The sequence below is a fragment of the Barbus barbus genome (assembly GCF_936440315.1).
Source record: "Barbus barbus genome assembly, chromosome: 14".
Lineage (NCBI taxonomy): Eukaryota > Metazoa > Chordata > Actinopteri > Cypriniformes > Cyprinidae > Barbus > Barbus barbus.
In genome coordinates, this window is record NC_136742.1 from 21,627,632 (window position 1) to 21,644,712 (window position 17,081).

General features: G+C 36.8%; 2 protein-coding genes across 3 annotated transcripts in view; both read right to left on the reverse strand.

The window, feature by feature from the left end:
• The window catches only part of LOC306879751 (enhancer of rudimentary homolog), a 1,222,178-nt gene that overhangs the window by 977,355 nt on the left and 227,742 nt on the right, over positions 1-17,081 (reverse strand). The gene's annotated exons all lie outside the window — the stretch shown is intronic.
• LOC306879746 (NBAS subunit of NRZ tethering complex) overlaps positions 1-17,081 on the reverse strand; it is a 199,484-nt gene that overhangs the window by 157,988 nt on the left and 24,415 nt on the right. For both annotated transcript variants that reach the window (XM_079432914.1, XM_079432913.1), the window contains exons 19-23: positions 10,853-10,931; positions 9,294-9,398; positions 8,811-8,947; positions 1,505-1,591; positions 1,277-1,430 (exon numbers count right to left, since the gene is read on the reverse strand). In XM_079432914.1, coding sequence (XP_079289040.1) covers positions 1,277-1,430; positions 1,505-1,591; positions 8,811-8,947; positions 9,294-9,398; positions 10,853-10,931 — 562 coding nt within the window. The remainder of the gene's footprint in view (positions 1-1,276; positions 1,431-1,504; positions 1,592-8,810; positions 8,948-9,293; positions 9,399-10,852; positions 10,932-17,081) is intronic.

The window sequence follows — 17,081 nt, forward strand, 5'->3', positions numbered from 1 at the left end:
TCGGCCGTTCTTCCCTTCTATAAGGACCAAACAGGCAGGCAGAGCTCAGATGATCAGATCTCACACCCTTTTACACTAGATTTCTTTTCTTTCTTTTTTTTTTTGTACTTTCAATCTGCTTCCAGGCGCCGCCAGTCCTCCTTCACTCACTTCACATGTCAGGCTCTTTCAGAGCAGCCCTTTCTCCTTGCTTTAACCTCTGTCCTGACAGAGTGATGTCTCTCCTGCTCTGCAGCACTTCTTGAAACAGGCTGTGCCTACAGTTGAGTGATAGCAGTTGTCATAATGGTCATATTCAGTGAGGACAAAAAGTTTGAGACTAATCATACAGAAATTTCAGAAATCTGAAGGCCAAAAATGTTCACTTTAAATTAGACTGTATTTGTAATAACTAAAATTCTCCAAATGGGATTACTACTAAAACATCTACGCTCCATTTACTTAGAAATTATTTAAAATATTGCTCAATAGATGACTTTTGTACAATGTAAGCACATATTGTACAAAATAGCATTTACTGCAAAGTGCTTATGACTACACAACAAAGGACAAGCCGTCATTAAAGCGAAAGAGGACAAAACAAAAACCAAGATATTTTGAAATGCATGTTCATTTTTCAATTTAACTGCACTCAAAATCTTACACTTAAAATACCATTTATAATGACAAAAAAGTACTAAATCAGAAAAATGAAAATTAAAAGCATATTAAATACGGGTCTCAGACTTTTGGACCCCACTGCAATCGCAGCTTTTAGTAAAATAAAAAGTATTTGTGGAATTGTGGAAAATCAGTGCCATTTAGAGTTTCTTTTAAAGCTGTTCTTTTAGAAATATGTATCTTAGAACAGCATAGAAAGAAAGAAAGAAAGAAAGAAAGAAAGAAAAGAAAGAAAGAAAGAAAGAAAGAAAGAAAGAAAGAAAGAAAGAAAGAAAGAAAGAAAGAAAGAAAGAAAGAAAGAAAGAAAGAAAGAAAGCTCGGTCTGGTCTCATTACGGTTTAGATATCTGTCCATTAAGAGGGCCACAGTAGACAGATACAGTGTTATCTAGCACCACATTTGATCTCTCAACACTAACAGCCCTCTGGGACAGCAGTAACTGTCACTCTGGAAGGAAGCAAATCTTCTGTGAGTCAGATGTGCATCTGGCATGTATGTCTGAGGAAGTTTGTTTTTCAGCCGGGTAAGGTGTCAGTCAAACGAAAGTGCAAAAGAAAGCAGTGTGCTTTGATACGTGTTTGATTGTCAGCTTCTGTCAGTGTGTGCACTTGTGTACCTGGCGGGAATTGCTCTCTATGTCCTGTGCCCTGGTCAGGTACCACTCAGTCAGCAGTGTGATAGAGGGTTTGGCGCTACAAAACCTCTCTAGTTCTGGTTGTTCCTCATATAAGAAGTGAAAGTCATCCACTGGGTTGGTCTCCACCACTCCTCTAAAGAAAATACACACACAGTCATCAGTGATAAACAGACATTTCAACCACCACAAAAACCAATGTGATTTTACCTGCACTCAGGAACTTCACACCAGTCCAGATCTCGGTGTCGACTCTCCTCCCAAGGAATGAAAGACAAATTACCCTTCTTATCCACACTAGAAAAGAAAGAAAGAAAGAACACCAACAAATTATTAATATCAGTAACTAAGCAAGATTTATGCAATCAATAATGAAGTGCCAAGATTAAATATACTTGGTCAAATTAGAAAATTCTGTAACACTTTAGAATACGGAACACTTATCCACTATTAACTATGACTTTTCCCTCAATAAATTCCTAATTTGCCTCTTATTAGTTAGCAAGGTAGTTGTTAAGTTTAGGTATTGGGTAGGATTAAGGATGTAGAATAAGGTCATGTAGAATAAGGCATTGATATGTGCTTAATTACTACTAATAAATGGCTAATATTCTAGTAATATGCATGCTAATAAGCAACTACTTAAGAGACCCTAAAATGATGTGTAACTGAAAAAAACACCAAAAATTGTGGTTGGTTAGTTTTTTTAGTTTTGTTTTGTTTTTAAAGAAAACTGAAACTTCAATAGATTAAAACCAGGCACTAACTAAAATTACATATTTACTTTTAAAGACATCTAAAACAGCAAGCCATTAACCAGCCAACCACCCAACAAACAACCTAGGCAACAAACTAACCACAGGTTTTGTGTCCTTTCTAAGACAACTGCAGCTTCAAGAGATCAAAACAAGCCACTAACTAAAATTATTGGTGTCCTTTCAAAGACAATTAAAGCTAGTAACTAACAAATAAACAACCTAACTTACTAACCACAATGTGTACATTTTTTGGTGTCAAAGACAACTCTGAAACTTCAACTAACTAACTAGCCAACTAAATAACTTACCAACTAACCAACCCATCACAATTCTTGGTGTCCTTTTAAAGGTAATTAAAACTTTGAAAGCCACTACTAAGAAAGCGACTACTCAAGTAGTTCTATACTAAAATAAATTTCACAACAACACTCAAACTAAACTGTCAGAAATAACCAGCTGATTCAGAAGTTACACCGAAGAAACATTTTAGAGATGACAAAATGCACTAGTCATCAGAGCTAATGTATCTTCTTCAGCTGAGCAAACTCTGTTAGAGGACTGAAAACATATACTGGAAATGGACAAGAATAAAATACAGTGATTTGGAGGCGAAAATGGAACAAATAACAACCTAAAAATGTGAAAACTGGATATAATTTGTCCCACTGGCCATTTTGAAGACTGGGAACAGAACCAAAGAGACGAAAAAGCAGGCGGTTATATTTTCTGAAGAAAATGATGATTGGTGTTTGGCAATGCAAAAAATGTCGTGGAAAACTTAGTCCTTTCCTTCATATCATGACTGAAAAGTGATGCATGCATGTGAGCACAGTTCAAAAGATCCTGATCTGAGGCCTAAAACAAATCCCAAACCAAAACAAAACAAAAACAAAATTAGTTTAAAATGTAAAATGTGTTTAGTTAAATCTGTTTAATAAATATTATAATGCTCCAATTTAAAAAGGATTATATTAAATTAATGTTGAATTCTATCACTACATATATACAACTCATAACCTTCTACAACAGAGTCGGTAGAAAAAAAAAAAAAGTCTAAAAGAAAACTTAATTTGGCTGGGTTTCTTTCCAGCAGAGACGGCAGATGGCGAGAGACCACTGGTACGGCGAGAGTCCTGCAGCAGCACTGTTAGCGCTCACAGGCCGGGGAGAGAAGGAAACCGGCTTCCAGCTGCTGAGCTGTGATGGATGGTCACTGCAGAGGCAACTGACCTCCATAAGAGAGAATGGGCGGAAGGAGGGTGACCGAATCCAATACACTAAATCTATTCTGTCACCCCCATTACTGGAACATTACGGGGGGGGGGGGTTGCAAATGCCCTTACTCTGTGTCTCTCTCTCTCTCTCTCTTAACACACACAAACCTGTCCACTAAATCAGCGCACTCCCATACACACACCAAAGCGTGTATAACCACCTACCTAACAAAAACATTACTAGATTACAATATGTACAAAACAGAGCTCTCACAGAGTCCTCATCTCAGTGTAGAAGCGTAGGTGTAGAAGCTATTGCCTGTTTCCTCTGTTTTGATTCTTTTCGTGTATATATTTAGAGTGAGCAATTACATCAGTCTTTCATGTCTGAGTTCTGAGGGCGTCAAAAGAGACAGCACACTTTTGGAGTGTGTCATCGGCGAACAAGATCTGTGCAAAATCCCTAAGGAAGTCTTACCCGACACCACAAAAGCGTTCACCGTATTAGCGCCTTCAAATATGCAAAATCTAATTTCTTCTTGCTCAGCTATGAGGTGAAATGGAAATTAAAGCTAAACTGAAGTCTATTTTTAAGATGGCTGTCAAAAGATGCTGTTAAAAGTAATTATGACAAATCAGTCAAGTAATACTACAGATGTTACGTACAGCTGTCTGCCACTCGTGATTAATTGCTCCTTAAATACACATCAAGCTAAACTGAGTTTCTAAATGAAACCACTTTTTCCTCATTTCGGGGAAAGAACAAGCGCCACTGAAAGCAGTGGCGCAGCACAAAAGTAAAAGTGTCGGGATGAACTTGCCGGTCACTTAGGTTGTTCTGGTAACAGAGGTCAGTGATTCAATCTCGCCGACTGTCTTGGGATATCTGATGTTTGACATTTAAGACGTCTGAGCTCAAGGCGTGTCTGCTCTTAAATATAATGGCTCTGTTACACATTGTTCTGGACTCAAATATCTGAGGTCTTTCGGAGTGAGCTCAGATATGTCTGTCCTGAAGATGTAGTCCCTGACTTTTATCACCTACTGGCTAGAAATCTTTCTTTCTGACGGAGCTTAAAACTTAAAACACACCAGGAAAAAAATCTGGCTGCCAATATATACAGAGGCAGACAGTAACTAAGCACATTTACTTGAGTATTGTACTTAAGTACACTTTTTGAGTATCTGTACTTTACACGAGTATTATTTTTTTCTGTAAACTTATGACTTATGATATTGTACTTTTCACTCCACTACATTTCTATCAAGGTCCTCGAAGTAGAAAGTCGTTACTATGTAGCAGCTTTGAAAGTCAGTGGGTGATTTTTTTTCTTCTCTAAAACGTGACTTTCTTTTTTTCCCAGACGGTTTATCAGTAATCACTCTTGTAGGGCCACATGAAGTGATTTCCCAGCATTTTTGAACACTGACCAGTTGCAAATGTGATATTTATTCATAACAATTCAATAATAAGTTAATATTGTGGTATATATTAGACACAATATTGTCTGATTTTGCTAAATTGTGTAAGTGAAAATATTACCTATAAAGCCACAAGAACTGTTGTGCGTCTCCTAATAAAACTTGAACTTGGACTTGAAGCAGCACTGCACAGACCGTTCCGTATGTGACATCAAAGTACCGCGAAAGCGATTAGACAACATTTTAAACATTTTTGTTTTGATGTCAACTAAGTCTTGCTGTTTTGCTTTTTTGTTAAAGCAGTGTTGCTGTTGTAAAGTTATACAGCACAAACACTTTTTCACACAGGGCCATGTGGGTTTGGATTTTTTTCCCTTTATAAAAAAACCCTTAATTTAAAAACTGCATGTTGTGTTTACTTGTGTTATCTTTGATTAATATTTAAATTTGTTTGATGATCTGAAACATTAAAGTGTGACAAACATGCCCAACACTTTTTCACACCACTGTATGTATGTATGCATGCATGCATGCATGCATGCATATGTATATACAGTCAGGTCCATAAATATTGGGACATCGACACAATTCTAACACCACCACAATGGATTTCAAATGAAATGAACAAGATGTGCTTTAACTGCAGACTGTCAGCTTTAATTTGAGGGTATTTAAATCTAAATCAGGTGAACGGTGTAGGAATTACAACAGTTTGCATATGTGCCTCCCACTTGTTAAGGGACCAAAAGTAATGGGACAGAATAATAATCAAATCAAACTTTCACTTTTTAATACTTGGTTGCAAATCCTTTGCAGTCAATTACAGCCTGAAGTCTGGAACACATAGACATCACCAGACGCTGGGTTTCATCCCTGGTGATGCTCTGCCAGGCCTCTACTGCAACCGTCTTCAGTTCCTGCTTGTTCTTGGGACATTTTCCCTTCAGTTTTGTCTTCAGCAAGTGAAATGCATGCTCAATCAGATCAGGTGATTGACTTGGCCATTGGATAACAGTCCACTTCTTTCCCTTCAAAAATTCTTTGGTTGCTTTTGCAGTATGCTTTGGGTCATTGTCCATCTGCACTGTGAAGCGCCGTCCAGTGAGTTCTGAAGCATTTGGCTGAATACGAGCAGATAATATTGCCCGAAACACTTCAGAATTCATCCTGTTGCTTTTGTCAGCAGTCACATCATCAATAAATACAAGAGAACCAGTTCCACTGGCAGCCATACATGCCCACGCCATGACACTACCACCACCATGCTTCACTGATGAGGTGGTATGCTTAGGATCATGATTAGTTCCTTTCCTTCTCCATACTCTTCTCTTCCCATCACTCTGGTACAAGTTGATCTTGGTCTCATCTGTCCATAGGATGTTGTTCCAGAACTGTGAAGGCTTTTTTAGATGTCGTTTGGCAAACTCTAATCTGGCCTTCCTGTTTTTGAGGCTCACCAATGGTTTACATCTTGTGGTGAACCCTCTGTATTCACTCTGAGTCTTCTCTTGATTGTTGACTTTGACACACATACACCTACCTCCTGGAGAGTGTTCTTGATCTGGCCAACTGTTGTGAAGGGTGTTTTCTTCACCAGGGAAAGAATTCTTCGGTCATCCACCACAGTTGTTTTCCGTGGTCTTTCAGGTCTTTTGGTGTTGCTGAGCTCACCGGTACGTTCCTTCTTTTTAAGAATGTTCCAAACAGTTGTTTTGGCCACTCCTAATGTTTTTGCTATCTCTCTGATGGGTTTGTTTTGTTTTTTCAGCTTAATGATGGCTTGCTTCACTGATAGTGACAGCTCTTTAGATCTCATCTTGACAGTTGACAGCAACAGATTCCAAATGCAAATAGCACAATTGAAATGAACTCTGGACCTTTTATCTGCTCATTGTAATTGGGATAATGAGGGAATAACACACACCTGGCCATGGAACAGCTGAGAAGCCAATTGTCCCATTACTTTTGGTCCCTTAACAAGTGGGAGGCACATATGCAAACTGTTGTAATTCCTACACCATTCACCTGATTTGGATGTAAATACCCTCAAATTAAAGCCGACAGTCTGCAGTTAAAGCACATCTTGTTCGTTTCATTTGAAATCCATTGTGGTGGTGTATAGAGCCAAAAATGTTAGAATTGTGTCGATGTCCCAATATTTATGGACCTGACTGTATGTGTTTGTTTCTTTGTATGCATGCATGCATGCATGCATGTATGTATGTATGTATGTATGTATGTATGCATGTATGTATGTGTGTATATATATATATATATATATATATATATATATATATATATATATATATATATATATATATATATATATATATATATATAATTCTTTCCCATAGGTTTTTAACATTCTAAAAGCTCTTTATTCCAAAGAAACTACAAGCTAGACAGTGTATTCAGTAGGTGTAATGTATTGTAAGTTGCTTCAGAGGTATTGCAAGTATTACGTACAACAATAATCAAACAGTGCATTGACATTTACTTTTGGTACTTAAGTACTTTTAAAAGGAAGTACTTTTATACTATTACTTAAGTAAAAATCTGTCTTTACAACTTTTACTTGTAATGGAGTAATATTTGACCAGCAGTATCTGTACTTTCACTCAAGTAATGAAGTTGGGTACTTTGTCTGCCTCTGAATATATGAGACTTATTGGAAACTGCAAACGAGAAACTAGAGTTAAATAAACAATAATACATAAATCAATTTTACCTGCACTTTATGGACCACCCAAAATTAGTTTTTTTTTTTCATTTACTCACCCTCATGTCATTCCAAACTTGTTTCTTTATAATGTTGAAGATATTTTGAAGAACCAAACAGTTGTTGGACCCCATTGGCTTTCATAGAAAAAGATACTATGGAAGTCAATGGGGACCATCAACTGATTGATTATCAGCATTCTTCAAAATATATTTTATGTTCAACATAAGAAACAAACTCATACAGGTTTGGAACGAAATGAGGGTGAGTAAATGATAACAGTTTTCATTTTTGGGTGAACCCTTTAAAATATTTTTGTTGCTGATCTGCAGTATTATACTGGTGTTTACGTTAATGTTACTATGACTCACAGTATTTTACTGGTAAGTCACATTTCACATGTGTGAGCTTTGATAATAATCAAATGAAACAAAGATTGCAAATTACTTTTATTAAACGCCCATCTAGGTTTGATTTATTATTAACTTAGCCATAAAGAGGGTCTTTCATCATCATTTACTGATAAATGGGGGACTTTTGTGTGTGTGTCAGTTCAATCAATTCTTTTATTTTAGAATACATACAACTTAATACAGAAAATTAAAACATCAAGCTGAATAAACGTGTTAATGATGTTAAACTTAGAATTAAAAGTTAACTACAGTAAACATTTAATCACACATTTGATGTATTAACTTTGACAGTCATAAACACTACCATTCAATTTTTTTTATGTATTCAGCAAGGATCTATTAAATTTATCAAAGCTTTAACCAAAATGCCCTTTAAATTAAAAAAAAATCACCACAGTTTCTCAAAAATAAGATTAAGATAATAAATAATAAACTGTTTTTAAGCACCAAATCAGCATATCAGAATAATTTCTGAAGGATCACGTGACTGTGAAGACTACAGTGAAAAATTAGCTTTGCCATCACAGAAATAAATTACATTTTTTTAAATTGTAATTATTTTCACAACATTATTGTGCATCAATATTTTTTATAAATTCTGAAATACATGCAGGATTTTGAACATAAGAGACTTAAAAATCTTAGCGACCCTAAACTTTTGAACGGCTGTGAAACATATCCCTTCAGCGTTTATTTTTTAGTATTTTTGGCCATGAGCCTGCAGGTAACCTCACAGCCTGCAGTTATTTCATAATCTTAAGGTCTCAAAGACTAAAGCGCATATGGAAAAGGTGCACTGCAAAATGTCTCATTTACATAACCGACCTGTTTTAAACTAGCACCTCATTCGGTCATACGCCTAATAACCTCTTTCAGTGGACCAGTCATCTAAAAATGACCTTTTCCCGTTAGGCTCTTTCAAAAAGATTTATGTGGCTTTAGTTTATCCTGTTCTCTGTAGATCGGCATCCTCTAATAAGTAATTCTTACCCTGCCTTAGGCAGAAGATCGGAGTACTCGTGAGGAGAGGTGGTTTCTGGGAAATTGCAGAGAACAGCGAGCCGGTGCTGGAGCAGCTCAGAGCCGTGGTGAGTGAAGAGAATATCCAACGCCTGCACGTTGCTCTCCTAAGAAAGAAAAAGAGACGAGACGAGAGAAACAAGATTGATAGAGATAAATAATTAATAGATGATTTATGAAACAGAACTAACTACGGACAGCTTTATACTCTGCAGCAATATTTCCCACATTACAAACCCCCAGAAGGCTTTGCATTGGGCAGGTGACCATATATCAGCCAACTACACTTTAAATACTCACAGAATATGGAGGGAATCCATATTTTACGCCACACGCTAGCGAGGGCGCACACACTTATCCACAAAACTGTGAAATGGTGACTATAACTCACGCCGCGGGACCCCGTTACAGACGCTCGCATCATGGACGGAGAACAAAGGAAAAGAGATTTACCCTTGCGTACGTTCTTGCTGACAGAACAATATTCTGATTGCGGAACTTCTTGAAAAACTCAGCATCAAATCGCTGCTCTGCTGCATGAGGTCCACCCAGAATCTCCTGAAAAAAAGTGATGAAAAAAGTTGGATTAGAGACAGAAAGAAAGCAAAACGAACATAAGAGTTCAGGAGAGGGTCTCGCATGTATACGCCTGAGGTAAATCCTCCCTGTTCACACTGCTGACATTTATCGCTTTGACATTTACAATTACAGCCTTTAAGTCGACAGGGCCTCCATGTGTATGTGTGTGCACGTGTGTGTTTAATGTCTCAGAGGTCTGGTTACATTCAGAACTATTCCCATAGAAATCAATTACAGATGAAGACACAGACAAAGGCCATCCATCACAATACGAGCAGGACATTAACTATGCGCTAGGATGAAACGACGGCACTCTCCTGCTGATGACTTTTAAATTGAAACAAAGCATTATGATATGAAGTCGCTCACACATTGATCATTTTATTCAGAAAATGGTGAGATGAAATGACTAAGATTATAAAAATGACTAATATCTAAATCCTAGTCATGCCATTCGCAGTGGGTTTATGGTTTCAGGAAGATCAAAGTTACTTCAGAAGGTGGTCTGTATCATTTTATTATCAATTTATAACTGACCAACATGCAATATCTGCAATAAAATTGTTGCAATGTAGAAATAAGCAGGCTGTTTTTGCTACTGTGCCTTCTATATGGAAATTACCTCGGTTAGAATTGTCTAACCTTCACATACAAGCATAAATCACATCAAGGGATTGAAATGACAGCAGCTGAATACTAAATCGGTGTTGACGGGGTCTAAAATTAACTATCTGACAAAAGTGGGTGAATTGAAGAGAAACCTTTTTTTTAACGGAACCTAAATATTTATCTAGACATGAAACATATATACAGTAGAATATATATATATATTTTTTTTTTTTTTTTTTTTTTTGTTTGTTTACACACAGAGTATATTAGAAACACTCGGACTGGTGGCTTAATACCCTTTAAAAAGCTGTTCTTCATAATCTTTTTTGTTTTAATTAATTAATTTCCAGTTAAAATATTACATTATCTAAAAGAAACATTATGCAGGTCGTATTTAGCTGAGAAGCAACACTGAATAAGATATTAAAACTTATTTTTAGAAAATACATCTGTAAAGTCTATGTCTTTGTGCACAGGCTTGTGCTTTATAAACAAGTAAAAAAGGTGAAAGTCACCAGTACATTACAACAAAATGCAATTATATTCCAAACGTATCTTATACAGTGGTTCTCAAGTCAAATTATTTTGTTCTACATATTTTTTGATAATTTCTCCTGAAAAACAAAAAAGTCCAAAAAAACTCATTAACAACTCATTAAGAAGTCCTTTTTTGTAGTGTGTGTTGCCACAGAGTTTTGAAGAGCAAAAAAAGCATACTAGAGTGATCAGAGCGATAAGTGTAAATTTTGAAGTATAGGCTAAATATGATATGCAAATTAGGGTAGTATAAAGTGCTACCAGCTTAGTATCCCAAATTGTGTTACCTCATAAGTGGCCAAGCGGTCCAGATAGCTGAGAAGCTTCAATCTACTTCTGCAGAGCTCCTTCTGCTCTAGAGTCAGTCTGGAAGAACATGAGATCAACAGGATTAAACATGCAAACACAGTCTTATCTGGAGCTTATCAGCATGCATCCACTTCAGAGAGCCACCGCTAATATCAATAAAACGGTGTAATGAAATAAAGCTTCACACACTCTGGGGGAGGGGTGGAGGATTTGACAGGCATGTGTGTTGAGGCTTACAGATATAATGAAAGGCATTACAAGGAAATACGGATGAATGGGACGATTTGAGATTGAAGAAAAAAAAGTGGACCAAACAGTGCTGAAAGGGTAGTGAGCCATTATAGACCCAGATTAGGTCATCAAAGACAGGCTAATGTGAGGCGACCGCTGCCTGATTGCCTGGATGCCCATGCGAATGCGCGCATGTATCAGTCAGCGCGAGAATCCACAGAAGGCAATTACAATCTCATCTCATTCTCTCTGCATTACTGCGGAAACCTGAGCATCCTGTTGTATGCGAATGAGACCCGCACACGAGCACAGATCATTGGACTGGGGGAGAATATTGAACTGCAGGATGTTATCGCAATACAAACATGATAAAAAAAGATTGAAAGAATAGCCTATGCATAAACACACTCGCTCGCTTAGTGGACGCTTAGCGCACATCTATTGCCGGCCTCTACATGCTAGAGCGATTCTATTCCAGTTGTACCGATTGTAATGAAACTAAAGCAGAATTCAATAGCGTGTCAAGGCTTTATGGACGGCCTGACTGTGGTAGCAGCATTTTAAAAGCGCACTGAATCGGCATGCAGCTGTCAGTTCACCTAACAATTTGTTTGATGAAGGTCGCTCGTCTTTTAAAGTGTCAAAATGCAACATACACCTAACACTGACAACTGACATTGTCAAACTTGAAAAAAAGAAGGAAAAAACTAACTATAAGAACCATTTAAGTACATGTACAAGTCAATAGAATGATTGCATAGCAGGCTGGTTTAGAGAGGAAAGAAGAATTAGGCTATTAATTTGTCGCAGTTTAGAAAAAAAGGTACACTGTTTAATAATAGCTAACATTCCTAACTAAATACATGATGCGTAATTTTATTTTATTTATTTTTTTCAAATTTAGACCAATTTTCCAACAAGACAAGGATTAAAAAGTCATTAAATACAGGGTTTTAATCACAAAAACAGTTTTAAACACCACATCAATAATGCAATTAACAAGATGCATGCAAAGTGACATCAAAATCTAAGGTGCCACTGCATCAGTGCTTCATTTCATTTCAAGCAACAATGCATTTTTGCCTCAGAGCCCCTTTATCTAAGCAGTTTGTGGCTCTTCTGTCTTTCTGGTCTCAAATTTAAGACAATATCTATGATTAATATGCAATACAAGATATTTAATTTGTAATCAATAAATTACTTCAAACGTTTAATTCTTATTTTAAGGGGTCATGCCTTTTTAAAGATCATTATTTTGTGTACTTGGTGTAACAGAATATGTTGACATGCTTTAATGATTAAAAAACAAATTATTTTTCGAATACTGTACATTATTGTAGGTCCTCTATGCCCCGACTCTCTCAAACACTTAGTTTTCTACAAAGTCCCTCCTTCCGACAAGCACAGTCTGCTCTGATTGGCCAACTGGCACAGTGCATTGTGATTGGCCGAACACCACAAGCCACGTCAGAAATGTAACCTTTCCATAACTGCGAGCTTTAGCTTTGAAAATAAATGTAAAGACAGTTAATAATGTCCTCAGTTTTACCAACAGTTCAAGCCCGAGAAGGGAACAGAGTCACGTGACAGAAACAGTGATGAAGCTTGTATGTGTATGCACACAAGCCGCGATTAAGACAATTTCTTATGGGCTGTACACTCTCTGATCTCTGTGACTCTGTGTGTGTGTGTATGTGTGTGTGTGTCTGTCTCTCTCTCTCTCTCTCTCTCACACACACAAGCCGCGGTTGTGTGACCGTGTCTCCCTCTCTCACACACACATACACGATGCGCAAAACTCTGCATTTGAACAGTCAATAGCAAATACTTAAACTAATAACAAAACATACATACAGTCGCTGATTCAGAAGCGCCAGATTGTCATAGTAAAGTCAGAATTACCTCCTCTCCTAGGTTCACGAAACGGTCGTCCATAAAATGCGTTGCTGTTCTGTTGCATCTACTTTCGGAAGGCCAAATAAAGTGCTTTTGCTTTCGCCTAGAAACACACAGCTTCTCCCTGTCACGGCTGCATCAACACTACTGCAGTTACTGAAACCACGCCTTATGCAAATATTTCCACATCGTGACGTAGACATGTGGGGGCGTGTTTGAATGAGCCGTTTTAGGGGGGCGTGGCAGAGTCTTAACTTTGATAAAGAATATCTCTTTGGTTTTGAGGCTTTAGTCTTTGCAACTTCAGGGATTCTTATCTATACACAATCAGCTTGTGAACACACTCCAAAGAGAAAAGAAAACTTGAAATCACACCATATGACCCCTTTAAATAATAGCTAGAGGAGGTGTAAGCCCAAATAAAATGGGAGAAATGGTGTGACAATAAACAATGAAGATGGATATATCAAAACACCAATCAGCATGCAAATTGTTGTAAAAACGAAATGGCCAATTGCAGCCAAGTAGGTAAATTTACGATGAATACTGAACGGTCAGTCTGATGAAGTGTATTTTCTGCGCTACTAGCACCATCAAATGTTTACAAACCGGTCCTGCTGCTGGCAAAAGCATTTTCATATCTTGTTCCAGCTTATCAAAAAATAAATAAATAAATTACACTGCCTTCAAAGTGCACCTGGAAAACTTGTTCCTCCAAAATTGGCCATTTGTTATTACAACATGACATGCATTCAAGTCATAAACATAATAGGGAGAAAATACAATATAAATACATTGTGAACAATAAACCTAAATAACTACAAATGAGATCAAACTGATGAAAATTGGGTAACACTTTAGAATAGGGAACACATTCGCTATTAACTACGACCTTTCCCTCAATAAATTCCTAATTTGCTGCTTATTAATAGTTAGTAGTTGTTAAGTTTAGGTATTGGGTAGGATTAGGGATATAGAATAAGGTCATGTAGAATAAGGCATTAATATGTGCTTAATTATTCTAGTAATATGCATGCTAATAAGCAACTAGGTTAAGATACCCTAAAATAAAGTATTACAGAAAATTGCTCATTTATATAACTTATTTTAACATTGTATTTAACAAAAAAAGTGAAATTTGAGTGATTAACTGTACACTTGTTGTCTATAAACCAATCCGTACATTGCACCATTAAAATTACGGAAATAAATATATATAAAATACAGTAGAATTCAAAATCATTCAATAGTGCAATACTCAAAGTATACAGATTAGAGCTATGTATTATACATTAATATTTAATTTTATATAGATCAGTGTTTCCGCAATGACACTAAAATTCTTCTATCATCTAGAATTATGATATTTTGGCTCCACTTGACTAGTCATAAGCACATAAAGTGCTTGTGACACATAATTGAAATTACATTTACATTTTCTTCATTAGGGCTCAATAAAAATAGATTATTATGCTCATAATATAAAGCACAGAGAAGACAAATACTGTATTAAAATGCAAAATAGAAGCATTGTCACTAGTGGTCTCAGACCCCACTCCATTTTATATTTTATTTTATAAATAAGGTTTAAAATAGGCAGCACACACAAGCCTGAAATGATCTCGAACTCTACTGCATGTTTGAAAGCAGTCTGTGTTGCAACTGAATTAACTGCAGGCAGTGTCATTTTCAAGTGGGAGAAAATCGCTGTGAGACTGAAGCCTGATTGACAGGCAGACATTGTTAAGGGGAATCACTATCAAAATATGCCGTGTAGCTGTGATGGTGAAAGGAGAGAGGAGCATTGAACTTTCTCTAGCACACATTCAACGAAACCCAGCGATCTGATCGATACTACCCCATTGCTATAATGGAGGCGTAGTTAAAAAGAAATTAACAGAATGATGATTGTCTTTTTTGCCGTTGCATTACCACAGCTGAACGTCGGGAGAAATTGAAGTACACCCCATTAGAGTCGCTCTCTCTTTCTCAGTGTTGATGTACTTGTCTATTTTCTCTTTCTGTCACTCTGTATCTTCCTTCTACATTGCTTTTATCTCTTTTGCTCTCTAAAAGCTTTTGTTTCTCTTTTTCTTTCTGTCTCAGTGTTATTTCTCCTTTTTTCATTGGTTTCCTCCCGGTCAATTGCTATTTCTCCCTCGATGGAGTGAAAAGGACATCATGCAACATTCACAGGGACAGACACTCATTAACAGCCATATTAACACAGACATTAAATATGCTGACTGCATACAAACAAACAGCCTGAGGAGTAAACACACAAACACACACTCTGGTGTCAGACCGCTGGCGGAAACGTACAGTAATTAAGTGCAAATTAGATACAGTTCTGTGTGATATGCATGGAGAGCGTGTGTATACGTGTTTAACTGAGTTACGCTATGAAAAATTAGGCAATTTTGTCTGTGTGTAAACAAGTGTGTTTTGATTAGTGCAGCAAATGTTAGCCAATCTATGATTTTTTTTGTCTATGTATTCCTCCCTATAGAGTGTGTGAGCGTTCATAATTTGTGTTCACCAAGGGCTCTTTCATTAAAGGCCTCTTGGGCAAAGCACAACAGAGGCATAAATTACCTTATGCAGATTAGAAATAAATCTATAAACGGCTTTCATTTTATCCTGCTCCTCTTCCTCTCGCTTCTCTTTATCTGTCTCCTGCTCTTTCTCTCCCTTCCCATCTGTGCTGTCTCTAAGATCTCTTCCCACTGAATTTAACTTCATCATGAGCTTTATGAGAACATTTACTAGGGGTGGGTCCAACAACCAACTAGTGCATTAGTGAGGTCGACTAGTTTATCTGTATTTTTCTTCTTTAAAAGCGGTGGTGGTTTTAATTAGTGCGCTGAGAGCACGCTGTGCTTTAGCTCTTGGGCAGATTGCATGGTAAAACTATTCAGGATAATTCAAAAAGTTATCAAGTCAAGTTAAAAATAGTCCAGCTTTTAAAGATGCCATGAAATCAAATTTGGAGTTTTGTGGCTTTTAGAACGTGACTCAGTTTTGTGACAACTAGTGCAGGGGGTTTTAAACTAGGGTCCAAGGATCTCACAAAGGGTATATGGAAATATGAGGGCAAAAACTGAACAAAATATATTTTTTGGATATATATGGATAACTAAGTTTATAATTTTAAATTCACTCAAATAGTGGACCAAAAAAAATATACACGTCACTCATGTATAATATACATGTGAATATGCTGTAATACATAATTAAAATATACTACATAAATAAAAAAATATTTTCCAGGTAACATTTTAAAAGTTATGTTTTCATTTAATACTGTGACAAATTAAAAGGCTTTTTCTAAATCAACTATCTGTGGGCATAAACAAAAAAAAAACATTTTTTTTTGGGGGGGGGGATCTGAAACCCTGCTCTCCCAACGGTTGGCAAAATAAGTGATTTTTTAAGTGAATTATGATTCTATCTATCTATCTATCTATCTATCTATCTATCTATCTATCTATCTATCTATCTATCTATCTATCTATCTATCTACACATACAGTGCCCTCCAAAAGTATTGGAACAGTAAAGACAAAATTGCTCTGTTGGCTGTGGAGTCAAGACATTTACAAATATGATTAAAAGATGAATATGAGACAAAACTACAGAATGTCACATTTTATTATTGGGTGATTCAACACAGATGTTTTACCAGCTAAGAAGTTCAGCACTTTTAGGGTTTCATCCCTCTATCTGATGTGAGCATAAGTATTGGAACAGTTAGTTGCCTCACAGGTCTTTCTGTGTGATCAGCTGTGTCCTGTTGCATTAATTCTTCAGATATTAAAAGCAGGTTATGTGTCGTATCAGTTATATCTATTACTTCTGTATTCTGAATCTTGCATTCGATGATGACACACACAAACCAGGATGAAGATGAGGGAGCTGACTTTGAGAGAAAAGCAAGCAATTTGGATGCTAAAAGAAAAGGAGGAAGTCAGTTAGAGCTCTAGCAAAAACAATGGGCATGGAGAAATCAAGAGTTTGGAAACCACCAGCAACCAACAACGACCTGATCGGCTGAGAAAACAACAGTAGCTGATGACAGACA